The 23,845-nt window shown below is 39.1% G+C and overlaps 1 protein-coding gene across 1 annotated transcript in view; it reads left to right on the top strand.

Moving 5' to 3' along the window:
* FSHR (follicle stimulating hormone receptor) overlaps positions 1 to 23,845 on the top strand; it is a 260,865-nt gene that overhangs the window by 61,556 nt on the left and 175,464 nt on the right. Inside the window, exon 2 of the mRNA XM_069071797.1 lies at positions 12,804 to 12,875. Coding sequence (XP_068927898.1) covers positions 12,804 to 12,875 — 72 coding nt within the window. The remainder of the gene's footprint in view (positions 1 to 12,803; positions 12,876 to 23,845) is intronic.

The raw sequence follows: 23,845 nt of genomic DNA, 5'->3' as shown, positions 1-23,845 counted from the left end.
TAATGTACTGAACTAAGAAGCTGATGATAGAGAAATGGAATATCGGATTCGATTTTGAGCAACACTTTTTAGGAAAGGCATTGACAAACTAATTGGACCATGATCAGACAAGAGTAACCAACACAGTAAGGGATTAGCCTGGAGAAAAGATAGTACTTATGAGAGTTCTTTTCAAATCTTTGAAGTGCTATTGTTATTGAGGGAATTTAGACTTGTTTTGCTTAATTCCAAAGGGCAGAACTAGAAGGAGAGGGAAGTTAGATAGGCAAAGTTTGCCTCAATATAAGGAAAAACTTCAAAGTAGAATGGGCTGCTTTGTGAACTAGTAAATTCTTCTCCAGATATCTTCAATTAATATATGGATTACCATTTATTTCAGGGATTTTATTTTGCTTCAAGTATGGCTAGAGGTCAGGTTATAGACCACATTAAGTGCTAAGATTTTACAGAATGATTCTATAGTAATATGTCTGAATCTAAGGTATTTGAGTACCTCATATTCTCCATTATATTAATTCAATCCATTATAATAATCTGACTACACTAGTCAGCTTGGTTAAGAAATAGCACCCTGAACACTTAATAAGTAATCAATCAATCAATAAACCTTTATTAAGCATCTACTATTGCAGCCTTGTGCCATGTGCTAGAATATTTGATTTTAAAAGACTAAGATAAGCTTGATGAAGTATATGAAATGGTTTAAGAAACTGGACAAGAGACTTATTCCCTAAAGTGGGTCAGTCGTAGGCCTTTCTGATAAACCAAAGCTGCTAACAGACATGAAACCTAATGGTCTCTGAATCTTATCAAGTAAATCCTTGTTACAAAACTGACCCTGGAAAAGGAGAATAAATATGACTTGAAGATCCTGCAAGACCTCACCTGCCTCAAAATCTCTCTAATAATAGGACATATTTGTGTTGTTCATATTACCTTACTTGGTCTGCACAGCAATCTTATGGGATAAGCACAGTAATGATTATTTATCTATTCTGTCAGTCAATCAACAAATATCTATCAAAGCATTATATGATGGTATAGCCCTCAAGAACTTAGCATCAACTTCACTCCATAGTAAGCCATCAGACTTGGATTTTGATAACTATTTTTGACATATTGTGTTGCCTCTTAATGTAGTCTTTTCAAATTTAGCTAAAAAGATCATGGGATTAGGGCAGCCAGGTAGCACAGTGAGTAAGAGCACCGGCTCCAGTGTCGGGATGACCTGGAGATCGAATCCCGGGCTCAGACACTCAGCACCACACCCAGAAATAACTGGCCGTGTAACCTTGAGCAAGTTACTTAACCCCGATTGCTTTAAAAAAAAAAAAATCATGGGATTCAAGCAGAGTCATAGGCATGAATGCCTCCACAGTGGACATGGAGAGAGCAAGAGTAAATATACATACATACATACATGGTGTGTTGTGACCTTGAAAATGTGGTTGTGATAGAAGGAAATAAAGTCAAGAATGATATACCTTCACCAGCAGAAGCCCAAATTCCCGTTTTCAGTCCAGCACAGATGTTAAGGAAAGGGAACATCAGTGCAAATGAAATAAGAGCTGATTCAAAACATCTATTTGAAATCACTTTAAAAAAAAATAAACCTTGGAGATGAGAATAATGAGAAATTGCCTCTAGGGCAAGGTTGCAATGTGAACTAATAGTGGCTTGAGATTTGCAAAGTGGTTTATGTATTTATCTCCTTTGATCCTAAAGAAAATCCTTGTGAAGTAAGTACTATAGGCATCATTACCCAGGGAGCATCACCACCCAGGGAGCCTCACCTTGGTCATTATTAATTTTAGGGAGTCAATTTTCCCTTACTTTTGCATTTTGAGGCAAGATATGACCATATGTACTTAGAAACTATTTGGAAGTACCTGAATAGTATCTAAGACAGAGTTTGAATCTCCAACCTCTGACATCAAAGCAGTAGTCTCTCTGCTACTTTGCACTACTCCTGGACATCTTTGGGATCTGAATGATTAACTAAATTTTTCCCCCATTCAGCCATGAAAATGTGTAGACCCATCAGGAGGTCAATCTTCTAGTCAACAGATTACAAACAGCACCCACCCAACTCCAATAAGTGTTGGGTATGGGAGAAATGGGAAGTAAAAGAAAGGTTCCCTTTTAAATTACTAAGTTTGTTTTTCTTTTTTTTTCCTTTTACCAACAGGGATGAAGCAGTTCTGAGAATAGGTCTGGATTTGCTTTTCAGTCCCTCAAAAGTAGGGAAAGGGAAGGAAACAGAATTTATTAAGCACCTACTACCTGCCAGTCACTTTGCTAAACACTTTACAAAACAACAGCCCTGCAAGATAGGTGTTGTTATTTCCATTTTATAGTTGGGGAAATTGAGGTAGACAGACATTAAGTCACTTGCTCGGTGTCACATAGCTAGTAAGCATCTGAAGCCAGATTTGAACTTGGGATTTCCTGACTCTAGGTCCAGTGTTCTATCCATTGTGCCACCTAACTGCCTCCAAGTAAGTAATACGACAGTGTGTGTTACTATGGACAGAACACTCCCTGGTTTTTGGAGTCAGAGGATTTGGTTTAAAAAGATGCAACTACCTGCATGACCTTGGGTAAGTCATTTAACCTCTGGATTCCTCTTGCCTCATGTGAGTTGGGACTAAATGCCCTCTAGGGCTCTCTTAGGCTCTAGATTTATGATCCTATGATTATTCCCCTCCAATATTTCATGTAACTCAACAAATTAACAAATATACATTAGACGTTGGGGAAGGGCATGAGTTATACACATTTCCATTTACTAGTATGGAAATAACATAGAATTTTGGTCCCTGGCTTTCAGGTACCTAGATGTGACAGGTAGTTAAAGATTATGGGAGGAGGAAAGAGAACAGTATAGATAGTAAATCTGGGTGATTTCAGCTTCATTTTTTTCCTTAGTGGCAGAGCTTTTAGCCGGAATGATGCAGAACTTTTGCTCAGTCCTTCCCTGCAGAAAGCTTGCATGGGAACACTCTCAGATAGTTAATGGTGGTGTGCCTGACCTAAGAATAGAAAACCAGAACTCTTAGAATTTAACAAAAAGACCACCATGTTTTACAAAGCATTTTTTTCCACTAATTGTTAAACTTATATATATTCTTAAAGAATGTAAAGTCTATATATACCTATTTCATTTACACTGGGGATATCAAAAGGTGCCTTTCCCAAGAAGAAAACTGGCTATTTTCCAAGTAGCTGAATGAGCTTTTTTATAGGTTCTTTTAAACTCTCTCCCTTAAGCCAAACAAAGAAATTGCATTTGGCCAAGAGTGAATGGGTTGCCTGTTCATCACAGAATGAGAGAGCTTTCGAGGAAATACCGAAATTTCCCCAAATCCTAAAATAATTAAGATCTCTCCCTCTCCTGGTTATCTTGGAAGGGAAATTAGGATACCTGGGACAGTAGGGAAAGATCCATTCTGAGAACTATCTTGGTGACTTGTGCTTCCTTAGGGAAAATAGATCATCTCTCTGTGCTCGTCTATGTAATGAGGTGAAGAGTTCCCAAGCTTAAGGAAGGTCTGACGGTACAAACGATGTAATATCCATCTGAGAAATATGGTTTCTTTTTAATTCAAGGTGAGACAGGGTGCCAACACAATTCAGATTAACCAAAATCCTCAATTAATCAACATTCCCTAACCTCAAGGAGTTTATAGGAGATACATCTCTCAGACAAGTAAATACAAATATATTTAAAATTATATAAAGGAATTTCAAAAGGGCCCAAGTAGAGAATCAGGAAGGAACTTGTATAGGAAGAATTAGTTAATAAGAATCTGTTAAATAGTTATTATGTGCCAAGTACTAGAGATAACAAAGGAAGGTAAAAGACAGTCCCTACTCACAAGGGGGTCATAGGCTAATGGGGTAAGACAACATGCAGTGACTATGTACAAATAAGCTACAATAAAGGATAAATTAGAAATCATCACCAGAGGAAAGGCATTGGAATGAAGGAAGGATAAGGAAAAGCTTCCTGTGGAAGTAAGATTTTAGGTCATAGTCTAAACAAAGCTAAGGTTTCTAAAAGACTGAAGTGTGGAGGGAGAGCATTCCACCTGTGAAGGCCACTGGTACATAAGCTTGGAGGTAAGAGATCAAATGTTGGGCACAGGAAGCAGCTAACACACCTGTCTAAATGGGACAGAAAGTATATGAAGGAAAGGGAATAATATGAAATGTATGAAAAGGCAAGTGGGAACCAGATTTGTGAAGGGCTTTAAATGCCAGGTTGCATTTGATCCCATGAGCAATAGAAAGTCATTTAACACTTTTCAGAGGGGGAGGGAAGTGATGTGGTCACATCTGTGTTTTAGGAATATCAATTTGGCAGTGAAGGATGGATTGGAGGTAGGAAGAAGAAGCAAGCAAAAGAAACAAAGTGATCCAAATACAAAATATTTGCAATTACTTTAGGCAAGAGGCTGATGAGAGGCTGAAATATGGTAGTAGCTGTGTGAGTCAAAGGAAGAGGCAAAGAAGACAGTGGAGTCCCTGAGAATTAGCAGCTGTTAAAAGATATAGTGGATAATAGAGGGGGAAGAATCAAGGATGATACCAGAGCCATGAATGTAAGTGACTAGGAGGGTGGTGGTACCTCTACAAAAATAAGGAAGTTTTATGAGTTTTGAGAGCAAGGTGTATGATAACTTTTATTTTGGATATATTGAGGTTGAGATTCCTATAGAATATCCAGCAGACAACATCTGACAATCCAATTCCTGACAGAAGCTCGGGAAAGAGATGAGTATGGATTAAACTGTTATGAGAGTCATTTGCCTAGAGATGATAGGTGAATCTATGGGAACCAATGAGATCACTAATGGACAAAGTATAGAGAGAAAAAAACAAGCAGAACCTTGGGAGATCATACCTAGAAAGCAGAAGGATGATAAATCACCAAAGGAAACTGAAAAAGGAACAGTAAAATGACTGATAGACAAGAGACCCAAGAATGAGCAGTATTACAGTAACCAAAGGAAATCAGATTTCCTTCTCTAGTATCAGATCTCTCTCCCTCCCTCTCTTTCTCTATCTCTCTCTCTGTCTCTCTCTCTGTCTCTCTCTCTGTCTCTCTCTCTCTCTGTCTCTCTCTCACACACACACACACACACACACACATACACACACACACACACACACACACACACACACACACACCTTGGTTTTCAGGAGGAAGAGGCAATGGTAATCAAACAAGGTAAAATTTTGGAATTTAATCCAATATGCAACTTGAAGGATATGTCCTAGAAATAAAAGTTTCAAACCAGTGTCCCAAACTTACTTCCCTATTTATCCATTTGCAAGAGAAGTGGTAGTCAAAATGATGATTTAAAGGACCTGAATGAAACTAATCACTGAAAAAAATAAAAATCAGTTATGCTCAGTTGTCACTGAGCAAATCTAGAAAGGGACTTGAATATCTGACAAAACTTTCCACCAAAGTTGAAACAGGAAGGAGTCTTGGACTAGACCTAATAATTTAACTAGAACCACTGCTCAGTTTCTGAGGCCATGCTAGAAACAAAGAGGAAGAGGATAGCCCATGGTCACTATTTCATTAGTGTCATTTCAATATAAGGGTAGTCTCACACAGTACAGGAAATCTCACTCAGAGTTCATTCAGACTCCCCAACAGATAATACTGAGAAGGTCAGAGGTAAGGGGAAATATGGATCTGAAGCAACTTCAGAGACCTTTCTAGTAGAATTAATTTGGTAAAAGGGTAGAGGAAAAGCCAATTACACGTGAGTTAAAGGTGAGATCAGTAAGGGACAAGACAAATGGAGACAAGGAGAAAAAAGAATGCAGTTCAACAGGCAAAATATTCACTAAGAGATGCTTTTTATCATAGGGGAAATGTATCAGCCCCTCCATTTCCCCAGTGAGCTGGGTTCAAATTTCACCTCTGACACTTGCCATCTGTGTGAATATATATTCAAATCACTTAATTTCTCTGAGTTGGTTTTTATTTCTCATTTTTTCACCTATAAAATTATAAAGCCTATCCCTCTGAGTTGTTAGGAGATTTGCATGTATAAAGCACTTTGCAAACCTTTAAGTGGTAAATAACTATCAGTTACTGTTCTGTGGAGCCAACAGGAGCAAAACTAATCCTTTTCTCATTGATAGCCTTTCGAATACTTGAAGCAGCTAGCATGACCTCCCTTAGTCTTACCTACTCCAGACTAAACATTCCCAGTTCCTTCAACTTATTCTTACACAGCATTATGATTTTGTATTGTTGCTCAGGGCAGTGATATCTCTGTACAAGTATGATCTTCTCCATCATGATCATCCTCCTGAAAGCATTCTATAGCCCACTGATATTCATCTGATACTTGAATAGAGCCCAGATCTTACTAATGTGGCAGTACAGATCACATTCTGTACATGCCTTCTTGTCCTAGGGAACTTTTACCTAATAATTATTTACCAGGATCCAACCAACTCGATGGAATCATTCCTCTCAATGCCCTGACTACATGGACACCAACACAACATTCTGTCTGTCTGGTCCCTTTTACTCTTATTATACATATCCTTTTTGGACATATATCTCTTTTGTGTTACGTTTTACTCTGCTCTGTGTATGAATTCGTCATTGATAATATGCTATATTCTATTTGTGCCCATCATGCATCTTTCTACTTCCTTTTGAGTAAGCCACAATTTTGATTCCTTGGAGATTATGGTGCTACTTGACTCACAGCTGTGGAGCATCCCTAAAAGAATAATCGTGTTAGCCAGGTGGGATAGCACATGCTTGTAATCCTAGCTACTGAAGAGGCTAAAGCTGGCAGATGTGTTGAGCTTAGGAGTTCTGAGCTACAGACAGTCATTCAGATGCCAGCACTGAATTTAGCATTGACATGGTGAGCTTTGGAAGTAGGGAGCCACCAGCATGCCTGAGGAGGAGAGCATGGGAAAGGTCAAAGCTCCTGGACAAGATGGAAAGCCCCAGTCTATGAGAATTCAAGTTAAAGAGATGCCATGTTTATTTCAGAGAGAAACTCAGGATACTCCAAAGCACTAAGAAATTTCCCAAGTACAATATTACCTACTCTCTCTTTTTCAGTTCTGGACTCTGTCTACTATCCATCTGAATTTTTCATCATATCTATAATATATATATATATATATATATATATATATATATATATATACACACACACATATATATTTTATGTATGTTGGATAATAGGCATATGTATATGTATGTATACATGAATGCTTATATCTATCTATGCATACATACACACATAATGTATGTATCTAGATGTAGACATATACAGCAATATGTATATAAATGCATGTGTGTATATGCATGTATACTTATATGTGCCTATCATGTATATATGCATTTACACACACATATAATGTGCATTTAGATATAAACATATATGCAGCCATGTATGAGTATTTATGTGTATGCATGTATGCATACATGTATCTACCTACCCTATTTATACATGTCTATATATAATGCGTGCCTCAGTAAATGTATATAGTCATATGTATGTATAAAAATGCATATGTGTGTATACACACAAAAAATACCTTTCCATGCAATCGCATATGACAATCTAAATACTAACCATTCTTCACCGACCTTTGGTTTTTCCTAAGTGGATAGAGAAGTTGAACTCTGAGTGATTCTAGAGTTTACTTAGGTGACTGCAGTATTCTGGGGCCTGGGTGCTATGCTGGTATCAGGCAATATCAAGAAGTCTAGAAGATTCTAGCAGAAGCCCCCTCCCCTAGATATCTCATTTCATAGATGGACTCTATAAGTAACTTGACTTTAGTGTTAGATTTTCAAGACCTCACTTAAGTCCCATCTCCCCTCTGAAACCTTCTTCACCTCTTCCAACCCAGGTGGCTCTCTAATATCTCTAAATTCTAATTTTACTTATACTCTGAACCAAACTGCTGAGCCCTTAACTACTCCCTAATTATTTCATTAATGATTGATTTAGCTCCCTAACTTTGAGTGGAAGGGGAAAGTTGCCAGGGCAATGTAGTACATTGTGGTGATCGCATTCCTTTTCAGTTGCTTTGCATTTTGTACCTCTTGAGATCCCTTAGTTGCATGCTAAAGCATTTTCTGGAGCAGTCTTTGCAGAATTAAGCTATAATGTTTTTGAAGGTCTTTTTGTGTCCCTTGTACTTGCTTTCTGATACCTAATTATGCTACAGCCTATTTTAACCTAACTGCCCTCTACTGGTAATTTCCTGTTGGACTCTGTCATAGAGGAAAGGTACCCTATTCCTGAAATACTGAATAAAAAGCCCAGAGTAAATGTTATGTTGTATCTATTCAGGATTTCCTTCTGGATACCTTATTCAGGCAAGTTATGTCAAGTAAAAAAATGAGTCTGGGAAAAAATTGGGGCTCCTTTTATTTGGGCGGGGGGATGGTACGGAATGAGCTCAGGACCAGGCAGAAAGGTGGAGTTTCACAAAGTCCAATCAGGGTCATGAGAACCAATGCCCCTATCTCTTTGAAAACAGACCCAAAATTAATCACAAGTGAGTCAGACTCTCATCTCTTTTCTCCCTTCATTTCTTTCTTAACCAATTAAAATGCACAAAGATTCCAAGTATAGATCTAGTAGTGGAAGTAATATAATATGTTACTTCTTCACCAAACACTGCCCTACAGCCCCTGAAAATAAGGGGCATTGATTAGGACACTAGAAATGTGGCCTTGCCTGGGCAAGAGAAGTCATAAAGGAAGTCATCTGGGTGAGCTACTACCTCTCCTGCCTCCACACACACACAAACCAATTATCCTCAATATAGATTTGTAGTTTTGCAGCGCTCCTATCTCTAGCCTTCCTGGATGGAAGTAGGCTATAAAGAATGTTCTTTGAATAAATCTCATTTGGATACATAAGTATTGTGTGAAGGCTTTCTCTTTTTTCCATTTTAGTATGGACACTGATTGTCCACAGAATCATTCATTTGCAAAGGTCACAAATGTAGGAGCTAAAATGGGTAGAAGAACTTAATTCATTTTGAGGAAAGTTCCATGATTGGTACTGGAAGTATCTAATTCATCAACACAGAAATCTTTTATTTTCTCAACAATACCTAATTATACTATACAGGGGCAGAGTGGTTTAATGGACAAAATCATGGACTTGAGGTTAGGAGACTTGGTTTTGAATTCTCAAACACTTATTAGCTGGATAATAATGAGCAAGTCACTTAATCTCTTTATACCTCAGTCTTCTCATTTGTAAAAAGAGAAATTGGACTCCATATCCTCAAAATACCCTTCCAGTTAGAAATCTATTATCATATGATAAAGGTGCTATATAAATATTATTATAGGAAACACAATTCTAGCTGATTATAAACACTTCATCTGAAACAAGAAAACTCCATTCATTCCAACTATGTTCATTTGAACAATGAAAGATTGTGTAGTTTGCTATCATTCTGTGAAGGCATTTTTTTAAGTCCATCTGACAGAAAACTCTAAAAAAAATTCCTGTTCTTATCTTGCAGAGAGAGAGGAATTAAAACAAAAAGAAACCTGAATCCTGGTTATATAGTGAAGTCAAAGAGTAAAAATGTAGTTTGCCCTACAGAAAAGTCAAGGTTTCCCCATATAGATATTCCCAAAACATCATTCTCAATACCTACTCAGGTTTGGTGCCTCTGGATAGAGAATCATCAAATGTTAAAGCTGAAAGGAACCTTTGAAATCATTCAAGAAGGTTCGTGAATCTTAAGCACCCCTCAAGGTCCAGCTCAAATCCTATCCTCTATTTTCCTTTAATTTTCTTTTTTATTATAACTTTATTCACAAGAATAACATTTCAATATACAAAAAAGTGGCTTATATAAGAAATTGGATCTCTGTTATATATAGTTGGCTTGACTATGCATATGTCTACAGTCAAGCCAACTATATATGCATATATATATACATACATATATAAATATAAGGAATTTGATAGAATAGTAACAAAACTGCTCTATTTGTGTCCTCGATGTACTTTTTTGTTTTCTCCTGTAAATTAAAAAAAAACTTATAGATGCTTCTTTTATGCATATCTTTCACTTACCACCCTTACACCTTTCCCCAGTAGAAGCTCTCTCTTATAACAAATAAGTAGGGATAAGCAAAACAAGTCAACTACATTGGCCATGTGTGTGAACACACATTTTATTCTGAATCTCTAGTCTTCTACCTTTCTGTCAACAGGTGAATATATTTTTCATCATGTGCTTTTTGAAGTAACTTGTGGGAGTAGAAACACAAACTTGGTGTGAGCTCCCACTCCAATCACTTCCAATAAATGTAAAAAAAAAATGACTCTAAACAAACTTCAGAACTACAGAACCCAGAGACAGAAACAAATCTCCTGCTGAAGGCAGCCTGGAAGGCTGACAGGAAGGGTGTATCGCACTGAGCTGGGAGCTGAGCACAGTCCCACCTGAGCCAGGTGGTTCTGGCCTCAGGGAGGCCCCAACCAGTGGTGACCAGAGCAGACTTCAGGAAAGTGAATCACCAGCAGCTGTGGTGGTTTTCAGACTTCTCAACCCATAAACTCCAAGGACAAAGTAAAAGTATGGAACTCTGCTGGAATAAGGGTGGACATAAGAACGCAGTCCAGCCCCTGCCCCCAGGGTGAGAAGTGGCAGAGGCCAGCGTCTTTGCAGCCCCTGCGTGGCTGCCTCAGGAGCTTCTGGCCTGCAGATTGTAGGGAGACCAAGTGAACATTCAGAAGGTAATTGCTCTTGCTTTTACCTGCTTAGATCAGGATTGTGGTCTTGGGTAGTGGTCCTGAGATATGTGGCCAGTGAGCCAGAGCTTGTTGGGGCTGCAGGGAGGGCGTCTTCCTAATGTCTTCAGCAGCTACGAAAACCCCAATGATTTGGGACAAAGCTCTCTCCATTCTGGAAGCAGAGTTCTACCATGGCAAAGAGCTCAAAAGTCAAATAATTGGCTGGCAATATGAGGAAACACAAACAGACCATAGAATCCCAATTAATGGTTGACCATGTTCCCCACAGAGCATATATCTAGAACCTATATACCCCCATATGATGATTCAACACACAACATATCCAGGAGAGGAACACAATAGGGACCCATTTAGTACTTGTGTCGTTATACTTCTAGGGAAGGGGGGATTTGGTCACCATTCCTTCACTTCAACATCTGCATTTTAGCATTTGGAGCAGCAGTGTTATTTAAGGAAGTAAAAACAGGGCTGATCTAGACTATGACTGTCCTCATAGGTTATCACATACATTTCACTGGAAACTCTGTCTGCATAAGCTTAGGAGATGACACAGGTTCAGCATAGAGCTCCATGCTAGAGTCCCTTTGTACTATGAAGCATTTTACAAAAAATCCAGGAATATGCACACTGAAATCCAGTGCAAGAAAACCAAAGTAGAATTATATATCCTGCTTAATAATATACAAACAAGGGCCTAGAGTCAGGAAGGCCTGAATTCATATTATATCCCACCATAGACACTTACTAGATGTATGACCTTATTCAAGTCACACTTGCCTCAGTTCCCACATCTGTAAAATGGGGATAATAATAGCACCCACCTCTCAGAATTACTGTAAGGATCAAATGAGATAATTGTAAAGTGCTTGGCACATAAGTGCTTTGTAAATGTCATTTTTTATTATTATTATTATATACATGGGTATCCTTCTTATAATTGCATCACAATATGGTTAAAACTCACAGCTTAAGGAGGTGGCTAGGTGGCGCAGTAAACAGAGTACTGGCCCTGGAGTCAGGAGGACCTGAGTTCAAATCTGGCCTCAGACACTTAACACAAAAACTAGCTGTGTGACCTTGGTCAAGTCACTTAACCCCAACTGTCCTCCAAAAAAAGACAAAAAAAAAAGAAACAACCTCACAGTTTAGCAAGCCTGAAAGCCCTATATGGACACACTATATGAACCATTATTATTAATACCACATTAATGGCTATTGTTAGTATCAATGATACCAAATATAATAGTAGCCATTCATTTAGACTCTCATTTTGCATTCTGATATAGCATGGCCTTAGCTACTCGGTATTTGTCATTAACTGACTGGTTGTAACAGCAAGCACCCCAAGCATCCCCAGGGTCACTGCCAACACAGGTTCTTAGATCTGCTTTGTTAAAGGAAAGCAACTCAAAATGGGTTAACAAGCTTACTTTAATCAGTCAAATATGTATCGTTTACCTAGTTCAGGGGAAAAAGGTCAGCACCCTGAACTTCAGAGTATACAGACAGAATTATCAAGACAGAGAAACAGATCAAGTAGACAATTTCCAAACTGTCCAACCATTACATCCATACCAAATCAACATCTGGGTTTCAAAGCCAGGGGACTCTCAACAACGTCTTCCCAGAGTTTCATCAAATCACAGAACACTTCTCAAAGTGAGCCCCAAAACAAAGCTACACATCAGGGCTTATATAGCCTTCTCCTGTCTCAGAGAATGTAACAACCTTCTGGACCCACTGGCCAATCAAAAAGTGTCTACTGAAAAAACAGCCTCCCACCCCAGGCTCCAGGTGCACTTTAGCCTAGGAGCAGGGAAGATCTTTAAAATTTACATTCCCATTACACTGGTATTATTAGTTCTCTTCTTTGTGTGAATGCACTGTTGTCTCAGCTAGTCTTCCTTTCCCTTTAACCCTCACAGTACCTGGTGCATATTGGACACGGAGTCAATGTCTGGAAGTCAGTGACTGACCTTTCCACATGCTATTTTTCTCTCTTTCTAGGAGATTTGTCCTCACCAAGCTTCAAGTCATTCCAAGAGGAGCATTCTCAGGATTTGGGGATCTGGAGAAAATGTATGTACCTGATTAAATTACCATGCTGCAAAGGCAGGCTGTTGTCTGAAATGGAGAAACATCGTGAGTGTAGGTCCCTCCTCTGTAACCAGACAGTCAGCCTGGCCTGCTCCCAGAGCAGATTTTTCATCTAGTTAAAGATCTGTGAGAAATTGAAACAAGAGGAGATAATGCAGTGTTCCCAAACAGAGCTGTCACCAATACATCTGTATTGCTGTAAGAAATAGTGCTGGGATAAGGGGGTTTGCCTGGTACACATTGTCAGCAAAAAACAAAAAACAAACACCGGTCTGGTGCGAGTGTAAGCAAAGATGAATTATTTCTCAATTATGCCAGTTCTAGGATAGGGACAGAGGAGTGCTGGTCTATCTCTTTAATTCTCTTTCCAATCTTATTGGACTTGGTTCATAGATTCAGAAGTAGGGGGGATCTAAGAGTTCATTGTGACCAATCCCCTCATTTTACAAAGGAGGAAACTGAGGTTTATAGAGGTTAAGTGACTTGCTGTATTCACAGAGACAGGAAGACTCATAGGTGAGATTTGAACCCAAGTATTCCTGACTCCGTATCTAGCACTTCTTCACTTTCCTAGACTATGCTAGGTTTCCATGTAATTGCTGTCATTCTTGGGGATAGGATTCCCTTGCAAGTAGAGGAAGGGAACAGACAATAGACATCAAAATGTTATCATCTCAGCTTTCCCTACTGTCCTTCTCTTCATCTGAGAGACTACAGTTTTTAACCTTGGAGCTTTATGAATCTTCCACCTCTTTTCATTAAATGTATTACCTTTAACCTCCATGCCAGTTGAACAGCAGTTTAGGAGAGAAAGGGAGAAAGGCCACCTTCTGTTTCCAGACATGCTCAGCATCCTTCTCTCTGTAATTGTATCTCCTGCCTCTTTTTTTTTTCTAGCAAGTAACCATCTTTATAGATGCCTAAAGAAGGAAAGGATCTTGTCTCCAGGATGATCTAATCCAACCCTCTGCTTCATTTCACAGATAAGGAAACCAAGACCCAGTGAGGTGAAGGATTAGCCCAAGGCCATATGACTAAAAGCAGACACTCATGGCTTTATTTCATCTCTACCTTTAGATACCCAACCATCACCCACAGTGACTCTTGACTCTGCTGCCTCTAGCACATTCCATTAGTTCTCCCCTAATTTGCTTGTGCCAGCTAAAATCCTTAAATTTCCACACTTAGAAAATAACACTGACATAAGGAAAAATGGCTGGTAGAGGTTCACCCCAATTTACACCACAACAGAGGGAAACCTCTATATCCTCTTTCCAGTGTTTTCTATCTTTAGTTTAACAGAGCAGAGAAGATTTTCTCCTGAAACTCCCCCAAAGCTGACACTGAGTTATATAAACCAAACCCTATGTTTCTACTGACTTCTATTCTCATTTCAAAATATTTCCCCCTAATCTGCTGTATCTTTAATTGACATTGGTTTCTAACATTTTAGTGTTGAAGTATCCTTGCTGGATTTGGGGGACCTATGAGTGGGAAACATTGCATGTAATGTCAGGCTTTTTCAATATGTTAATTTTGCTAAACTATATCCTTCCTCTTTTTAATTCTTTGTCATAAAGGACAGCTCTCTGGAGCTTGGGTAAGAGCCTGGAGAAGGCACTGGAAATGTAGATTTTTTTTTTTAAATGTATCAGTAACATTTATTTTTAAAAAGGTAAAGTTTCTCTGTTCCCTTAAAGTATGAGGCATCATGGAGCATTGGAAAGAGATGCATTTAGAGTCATAGAATCTGAGTTCAAATTCTTGTTCTGCCACTTACCGTGTTTCCCCGATAATAAGACACTGTCTTATTATTTTTTTTTGGAAAGAAAAACACCAGAGGGCTTATTTTCAGGGGAGGGCTTATGTTGTCCTGCCTCAGCTCTCCTCCGCGGCACTGCTGTCAATGGCACCAGCAAGCAAATCACTGGGGAAGAACAGGATGACGCGCTCACTGCTGCAGCTCTGATTGGATGCAGCTCGGAGCGCGGCGTGCGTTTCACGGAGGGGGGGACGGTGCATACAGAGGGTACCGTAATGTAGCGTGTAGCGCAGGGGATCACCTTCACTACAGTAGCAATCTCAATAGGGCTTATTTTCGGGGGAGGGCTTATTTTAGAGGAATCTTACACAGTAAGGGGAGGGCTTATTTTCGGGATAGGTCTTATTATCGGGGAAACACGGTACTATCTGTGTGACATTAGACAAATAATTTAATCTTTCTGGGACTCAATTTCCTCATATGTAGAATGAGGAGGTGGTACAGATGGTCTCTAAAATCCCTTTTTAGCTTTAGATCTGTGATTCTATAGCTAAAGCCCTTAGCTCTGGTAGGGAACAAAGTATAAGGGGTTTTTAATTGCTTTCTAAAGGAAAGAGTTGATAAGCAATGCAAATTGAAAATATGCATTTAGTTTTGTCTGGTTTGCAAATTTGGATTATCACAGGTTGAGTTTAGTTTGGGTAGGACACAATTGTGAAGATGCAAAGCCTGGCCATTGTTTTCCAGGATGAGAGTGATGAAGACAAATATTCTCTTCCCAGACATTGCCTTCAGGGACTTAAGAGGGTCTGGTACTCAATTTATTCTTAACCTTGAATGGCATAGCTAGCTTAGAGGGCTTAAAATGCCATCAAGAACAGCAAGAGATAAAACCAGATTAAATGGAGGGGCACCCATTATTTTTTTTCTGATAAGGAAGAGAACCAGGGAGTCTTATTAGCAGATAGACCTTCTAGGTTATATGTGTTTCTCTTTTCATGAAGATTAACTTGTTTTGCTTCCCCTCCCCCCCTTTTTTTTAAACAATCACATACCTCAGTGCTAAGCTAACTGTTGTTTGGGGGGAAAGACACATTTCAGAATTAAAAGGCCACCTAAATCTGAATCCCTGCTACACCATCCCTGACAAGTGATCACACAGCCCTTGCTTAAAGACCTCCAGTGATGAGAAGCTCACTACCTCTCAGTAGAAGTATTTGCATTGTTGGAAAACTCCAGTTGTTAGGAAATGATGCCCCATATTGGCTGCCATGATCTAGTAGAGACTGTGTCATCCTTCGCTGTTCAGATGTGTCATAGTCAGTCTCTTTCAGTAACAACTTTGATTCTTTTACTTCGATAAGCCCAGCCAGAAAACAAAAAATGTCTAGAGCAACCACCTTTCTTTCTTAATTAAATTTTATGTTTTTTTTTCAAACCTGCACTCTCTTCCTTCCTCCCCCCCCAATGGAAAAACAAGAAAAACAAAACTCATTACTAACATGTAGAGTCAAGCAAAGCAAATTTCCACATTGGTCACGTCCAAATATAGATGGGGTGTATGACGTCAAGTAAAGAAGATCCGAGTTCTGGAGCGGCTAGGTAGCAGTGAGTAGAGCGTCGTCCTGGGAGTCAGGAGGACCCAAGTTTGGTTCAAGCCTCAGACAATTAACACACACACACAAAATACTAGCTGTGTAACCTTGGGCAAGTTACTTAACCCCAATTGCAGTCCAAAAAGCAAAAAAAAAAAAAAAAGAAAGAAAGAAGAAGACGATCCGAGTTCGAATCTTATCTTACTAGCTGTGTGACCCTGGGCAAGTTACTAAATCTCTCTGTGTCTTAGTTTCCTTAGTTGTAAAATGAAGACAATAATAGTACCTACCTCTCAGGGTTATTGAAAGGATCAAATCATATTTGTATAGCATTTTGCAAATTCTAAAATGGTAAATAAATGCTAATTATTATGATTATCATTATAGTTAAGTAACAACACAATTCGATTCAGTAAGACAATATGGGAGAAGACATAAGATCATAGTTCTAGAGTTAAAAAGGATCTTAGCTGCCATCATTTTATGGATGGGATAAAATGAATAGACCAAGACTTCTTGGATTCTGTAGGGGAAGGGCAGAGACAGGAGAAATTACCATGGATGGGAATGATTAGGGAAACAAGAGGTAGGCCTTAAGCTGGAGTGTAAAGAATGGCCAGGATTCAGACAAGCAGAAAGGAGGATGAAGAGCATTCCAGGAAGGAGTCCAGAGATAAAAGGAGTCAGTTTCCAAGGCATCAGAATTCAAAAAGCTCTAAGCACATTTCCCCCTCTTCTATAAGATGGTCTATTTCTAGCTTAACAGAGGGCAGGGAATAACCATTCTTCCCAGGAATTCTATTTGTCAAATCCTGAACAAGTAACTTGTTTGCTTAAAAACTCTCAGTAGCCCTCTATTTCCTATAAGATAAATTTAAAATGCTTTAGGCTCAAGTTTAATACTGGTGATGTAGTAGATAGAGTACACTTGGTCTAGGGTCAAGAAAACTTCAGTTTAAATCTTGCCTCAAACACTTACAGGTTTTATGACTCTGGTCAAGTCATTTAACCTCTGTTTGCCTCAACTGTAAAATGGGAATAACAGCACCTACCTCACAGGTTGTTGTGAGGATAAAAAGAGATATTTTTAAACCATTTAGCCCAGTGCCTGGTACACAGTAGGTGGTATTTAAATGCTATTACCTTCCCCTTCCTTTCTTATCCATCCAATCTACTTTCCTAGACATTTCATATGTTCCTCCTACTTATAGTTTATACAATTCTCTGTGGGGGCCAAATAATTTAGTGGATAGAGTGTTGAACTTGATGACAGAGAGAGGGGTTCAAATTTTGTCTTGGACATTTATGTATAGACATATCTGTGTGACCACAGGCAGGTCATTTAATTTTCTTTAAACCTCAATTCCCTGCTTTATAAATGGGGATAATAAAAGCATATACAGGACAGTTATTAAAGACTGACCCTTAGGATGGTACCTTCTCTACAAGTTATTGACCTCAAAGTGGTATATAAAGATAGGTGGTAGGAGTAGCAGTAGTAGTAGTTGCAATACTAGTAGTAGTAGTAGCAGTGATACTCTAATAGCAGTAGTAGAAGAAGAAGAAGCAGTAGTAGTAATAGCAATAGCAGGAATAGTAGTAGTAGCAGCAGCAGCAGCCACAACAGCAGCAGTAATAGTAGTGGTACTTATACAGTTGCTTAGAGAACTAAGAGGTTAAGTGATTTACTGGGGGATATACAGTCATTATTTGTCAAAGGTGGGACTAGGCCCAGGTCTCCCTGATGCTAATGCTTGTTCTTTTCCAATGTGCTTAGCTTGCTTTTGCTATTGCCTCTTGCAACAATGATAAGATAAGAAAATGGATGCCAAGTACTTTGCAAATCTTAATGCTCTATATGAACATTGGCTAATATTCCTAGACAAATTGTAGTGAGAGTTATGCCCCCTTTAAACCTGCCCTTGCCTGCTTCTGTAGCACTCAGAGAGTCCCTCTGGTTTCATTTCTTAGAGCCCCTGAATTTCTAAATTGCTGGGCATCAATTTTCCCATCTGTAAAATGGGAATAATAATGATACCCACTTCACATGGTTAATCACAAGGGCTAGTCTCGAATGATCAGATCTTAACATGCAATGCTTCTAGTAAGTGCTTTGAAGAAAGTTTGTCATTGGCTGAATTTGAAGGGCATGCAAGCTAGCAATGTATAGAGCACATGCAGAATGCTTTCTATGGGCAATCTCATTTGATGGAAGTTAGGGAGACCAAGAAGGTCTGAGTTAGTCAGAATGCAGCACAAGCCTCCATTAATTTGGTTGATCAGCCCTTCTGTGTCAACATTTATCAAGAGTTAACAAGGAAAAGGTTGTTTTTATATGGAGTAGGGGCCAGGGATCCCCCTGTTAGCAACAAAATGATGGCCAGCTTACTCTTCAGGCTGGTTCTGTCACTGCCTCCTTCCTGCTGACGGGCTCCTCTTTGCAATGGTTAGAGACTTGGGGGAAAGGGAACATAAAACCCTTAGCAAGGGGACTTGGCTTTGCAAAGTGCCCTGTAAACTGTTTACATTGTCTTTAATTACTTAGGAGCCATATGTCAGCTTGGTATAAAGTGAGAAGATTACACTGAATTGGGGGGAGATAAGTGACAACATGGTGATTTATCATTAACCAGAAAAATTATATATGGAAATGAGTGCAATTTAAAAACACATCGATGGGCTATTATACCACTGGAGGGGGGAAAGAAAGCCAGTTTGTAACAAAATATCTTTGAAAATAGGAATGTGATGAATATGTAAATGAAACCAATCAACATCAGCTGAGATATGGTATATGCAGATGAGGCGGCAGTGAGCCAAAATGTGAAATTGCTCCCAAGCCATAAATATGAACCATATAAAATTCATTTGAAATATTCATGATAACATAAGGACAAAAAATATAATCAAGTGATTTATTTGCATATAAAAATGGAACATTCATCTCGATTCCCTCCCCCCCAACATCATCTCTGATTCAATCTCCCCTCCTAGAAGATCACTTGAAAAAAAGGGAGGGGGGGAGTAAAAATAAGGGTATTTAAAAGGAAGTGAGTTGATTATTGGGACTTGTAGTTGTTGTTCAGTCATTTCTTCCAGTCATTTCCCACTCTTCATGACCCCATTTGGAGTTTTCCTTGTAAAGATACTGGCATGGTTTTCCATTTCCTTCTCTAACTCACTTTACAGATGGGGAACTGAAGGAAACAGGGCTAAGTGACTTGCCCAGGGTCACACAGTTAGTAAGTGCCTGAAGTTGAATTTAAACTCACAGAAATAAATCTTCCTGAATCCGGGACCAGTACTCTATTCACTGTGCCACCTAGTTTCCATGACTGGTGGTCAGTCCCACTAAAAAGTTAAACATCTTCCTAAATTACAGTGTTTCAGAGTTCCTCAACCAATTTGGACTTCCCCAAACAAAGAATCGAAGAGCAGGTCATTGGATAAGGTCAGGAGGCTATTAGATATTGAACATATGATGAAAAACTTAGAGGATTAAAGGTAAAAGTTCCAGAAATATACAGATTCCATTTTGCCTTTAGGAGGCTTTAAGTCACTAATTAGCTGAGTGACCTTGAGCAAGTCACTTTTCGACAGGTGTTATGTCCCTAACACCCAAAAAAGAAGGGTGATGGATTTGATGATATTTTCTATGTCTAATATTTTATTAGTCATTGGTTAACGTTCTACCCCAATTGTGGGCTCCCTACAAGTTATTCCATGTTCCAGGGATGATGTGTGTCACCATTCACTCAAAACCACAGTTCATGAGCCTTGCCCACTGCTTCTTTCACCTCACAAGAGGACACACTAAGTCTCAAAAAAAAAACCCCAAAAAACATTAATCTCAGCAGCAGTACAAAATTATTGCTAAGGGACAATTCTCCTACAGCTTTCCATATGACCAGTAGGAAGGAGAGCTCACAGAATATAGCTAGAGAGAAGACACACACATAAGGAACATATGGGAAGAATAGAGACTCACATAGGGAACATGCATAGCCAGGGAATCTCCTATTCCAATGGCTGTGTCCCCACTGAAACCCCTCTCTGCCTGTTTCCCTGCTGAGTTTTTTGTTTGTTTGTTTTCTGCTAGTCTGCTAATGTCACCAGGTCTGAATCTGCTACAGACTGCTGAAGGTTCATGTTGGCTTATTCTCTCCACAGTGCTGCCATCTATTGGTATCACCCCTGGGGTGCTCTTTGCCAAGACCCTGCTGCTGGCACCTGCAGCTTCTACAATGAAATGCAGTTGCTGTATGGCCTTTTCCCTTCGTCCTCTGGGTAGGCAAGGGCTTCCAGCTCTTTATGCTCATAGCCCAAAGGGTTATTTCAAATCTTTGATTATTCGCACCCTTAGCTGGCCTTTGCACTGCCTTTCTCCTGCCTTCTCTACACCTTCAGCTTACTCTTTGAGTTAGTGTGAGAAAATGTCTTAATTCTCCTTTCAACTCCCATGTAAATTATCCTGGAAGCTTCACTTAGAAAAACTGAGAAGGATTGTCTGGGGTTGACAACTTTAGTTTTGCTTTCCTCCAGTAATAAAGCCATTGCTCTCTCTATAAAGCTGTGACTTCAGAGACAAAGGAGAAATAGGTCATACTTCCAGAAAGTTAAAAAAAAAGGCAAGAGCTAACACAGGAATGATGTTAATTAAAAAAAGGAAGATGAAGACAGGGGCAGGAGAATTAGACATATAAGTGGGTTTGTGAAGTAGGGAGGGAAGAACTTAAGGCCTATTTTAAGATAAATCTAAAGGTTAAACATAATAACCAAGGGCTAGGGGAAGAGGCAAAGTAGGAGAAGGAGAAAAAGAGTTTACCTCCTCAATCCCATAGAAATGGGAAGTGGCTCCTGAATATTTTGGAAACATGGGTACTTTTGCTGCTTGGAGCATTCTCTCCACTGACACTGATTATACTCTCTGTGCAGCTTAGTAGATGTTTCCTATGAATTATGGCCAAAACAAAGAAAAATCTTTTTGGTCATGAACTTGCCAAGTCTCAGTTAGGTGGGCCTTTGGATTACTGACACACCCTATTTCCAGACTTGAAAGACAGTGTTGATATAATGGAGACCATTCACTTTGGAGTCCAGAGGAACTTCGGTCAAATTCTGCCTGTGTCATTTCAGGTACATGTGTAACACTGGGTACATCAATTAATCTCTCTTGAACTTGTCAATGATCTCATTTATAAAATGAGGGAATTATGCTTGATGGCTTTTGAGGTTCCTTCCAGCTCTGGATCAGCGATCCTAAGATGGTGAATCATTTAAAAGGCATAGTCCTACATTTCTTCTTTCTCAACCAAACTCCTTGAATAAGCTGTCTACATATATTGCTTCTACTTTCTCTCCTTTTGCCTTCTCTTAAACCCACTTCAGTTTTGTTTCTGACCTCTTCATTCAACTAAAATTGAACTCTCCAAAGTTATGGGTGATCTTTTCATTGTTAACTCTAATGACTTTTCTGTAGCCTTTAATATTAACTACACTTTCCTTCAGCAAACCCTCTCCTCTCTGAGTTTTCCTAACATATATCTCTCTTGGTTTTCCCCCTATCTATCTGACTGCTCCTCCTTAGATCTCCTCACTAGATCATCATTTTGTGTTGCCCCTTTATTAAAGGCATTCCACAGGGCTACATCCCAGAAACTTTTCTCCCTTCTAATTATCATCTCCAAGCAGATGAATCTTAGCTCCACATATCCAGCCTCAGGCTCTCTCTTTTGCTTCAGTCCCATATCACCAGTTACCTATTAAACATTTAAAACTGGATGTCCCAAAGATATCTCAAACTCAAATGTAAATAAACAAAACTTATTATCCTCAGCCCCTCCCCAAACCACTTCTGTATTGAACTTTCCAGTCACTTAGGTTCATAATTTCAAAGTCATACTAGCCTCCTCCTTTGCCTTCACCCTACAAATCCAACCAGTTGCCGAATCTTGTCATGTCTTTCTCTACAACATTTTCATGGTCCCTCACCAATATTTCTTTAACAGTCCAACTAGACACACCAAGGGAAAATAAAATCAATTTAATTAGAGAGAATAGTAAAAGAACTGAAAACAAATACACTTCCCCACAGTTTCCCACAGCATTGGCAGGACAGGGAACATATAAAGACTATTTGTGGACATGGGCCATATATTGAGAAGGCACATAGCTAGCTCAAGCACTCAGCATCTTTTGCCTGGACTATAACAATAGCCTCCTAGCTTGTTTCCCTGCTTCAAGTCTCTCCCCACTTCAGTCCATTCTCCACAGAGTTGCCAAAGTGATTTCCCTAAAACATCTCACCATGTCCTCTGAAACTCAGTAAACTCCAGTGGTTCCCTATTCCCTTTAGGATTGAATTTTAAGTCCTCTGTTTGGCATTACGCTCTTTACAATGTTCTACCCTATCTCTTCTGCCTTGTTACATAGTCCTCCTTCCCATATGCTCTATCGACCAGACAAACAGGTCTTCCTCACATATACCATTTTCCCATCTCTATGCCTTTGCATTGGCTGTCACTCATGCACACCCTTTTCACCTTCATATCTTAGAATTTCTGATTTTCCTCAAAACTTGGCAGAAATACTACGAATTGCATGAGGCCTTCTCTGGTCCCCTGAATCTTCTCCCTACCCACCTGTGACCCCAAGTGGGCCACCTTGTATCTTTTGTGCATGTGTGTGTGTGTGTGTGTGTTGCATGTACCTATACATAAGCATGATTTTTCCTCCATTCAACTGTAAACTCCTTGAGGCAGAATACTAACTTTTGGGGTTTTTCCCCCCATGGTCTACCACAATGACTGGCATATCTAGGTGCTTACTAAATATTTATTGTTTGATCGGTGTGGAAGGAGAGAGGGAGGAATTAAAAGTCTTTAGTGTATGTGTATGTGTTTGTGTATGTGTACAGGAAAATCATATCATGAGATGAAATAATAGGAGAACATGGTGTTGACAGTATAATGAAGATGCCTGCAAATTCGATTACCCTCCAATGCCTGATATGGTTCATGACTATCTCTTATATGGAAACCTAAACTCTGGGGCCATACCTCCAACTGTAATCCTTACCTGCAAAAGCACTAACAAATTTCTGTTTGCATAGCCATGCCCCTGAGGTTAAATCATTTCTACTTTTACCAAGTGATTATCTTTGTCCCAACAAAACCATTTGTCAGTTAATATCTACAAAGATGGTAAAGCAAATGATGAATTGATGAAATACGTTTCTTTTTTTGGTAGGTTTTGTTCCAATATAACAATTATTTCCCAATAAATAATGGCCCAAAGTACCTGTCCTTAAAAACAGTTGAAGCAAAACTATTTTTATGCAGTGATTACAGTGGACAAAACATGAAACCATCTGTTCTTATGATTTAAAATATCTTACCAGAAAAAAGTGTTTTAACATTAACCATTTAACATTAACCAGACCTAAAATTGGCATTGTATTTGACCAAAATTTGACTTCTCCATATTGTCTTCATTTATACCATTATAGTCATTATGTATTTTGTTATCCTTATTCTTTCTTGGTTCATATATCTTCCCATATTTCCCTAAATTCTTCATTTTTTTGTTCCCAATAG

This window comes from Petaurus breviceps, unplaced genomic scaffold (genome assembly GCF_028583685.1).
Source record: "Petaurus breviceps papuanus isolate PSGF00001 unplaced genomic scaffold, PetGlider_PUasm1.0 90842, whole genome shotgun sequence".
Classification (NCBI taxonomy): domain Eukaryota; kingdom Metazoa; phylum Chordata; class Mammalia; order Diprotodontia; family Petauridae; genus Petaurus; species Petaurus breviceps.
The sequence above is the reverse complement of the archived record's forward strand: the minus strand, read 5'-3'. Positions and strand labels throughout refer to the sequence as shown.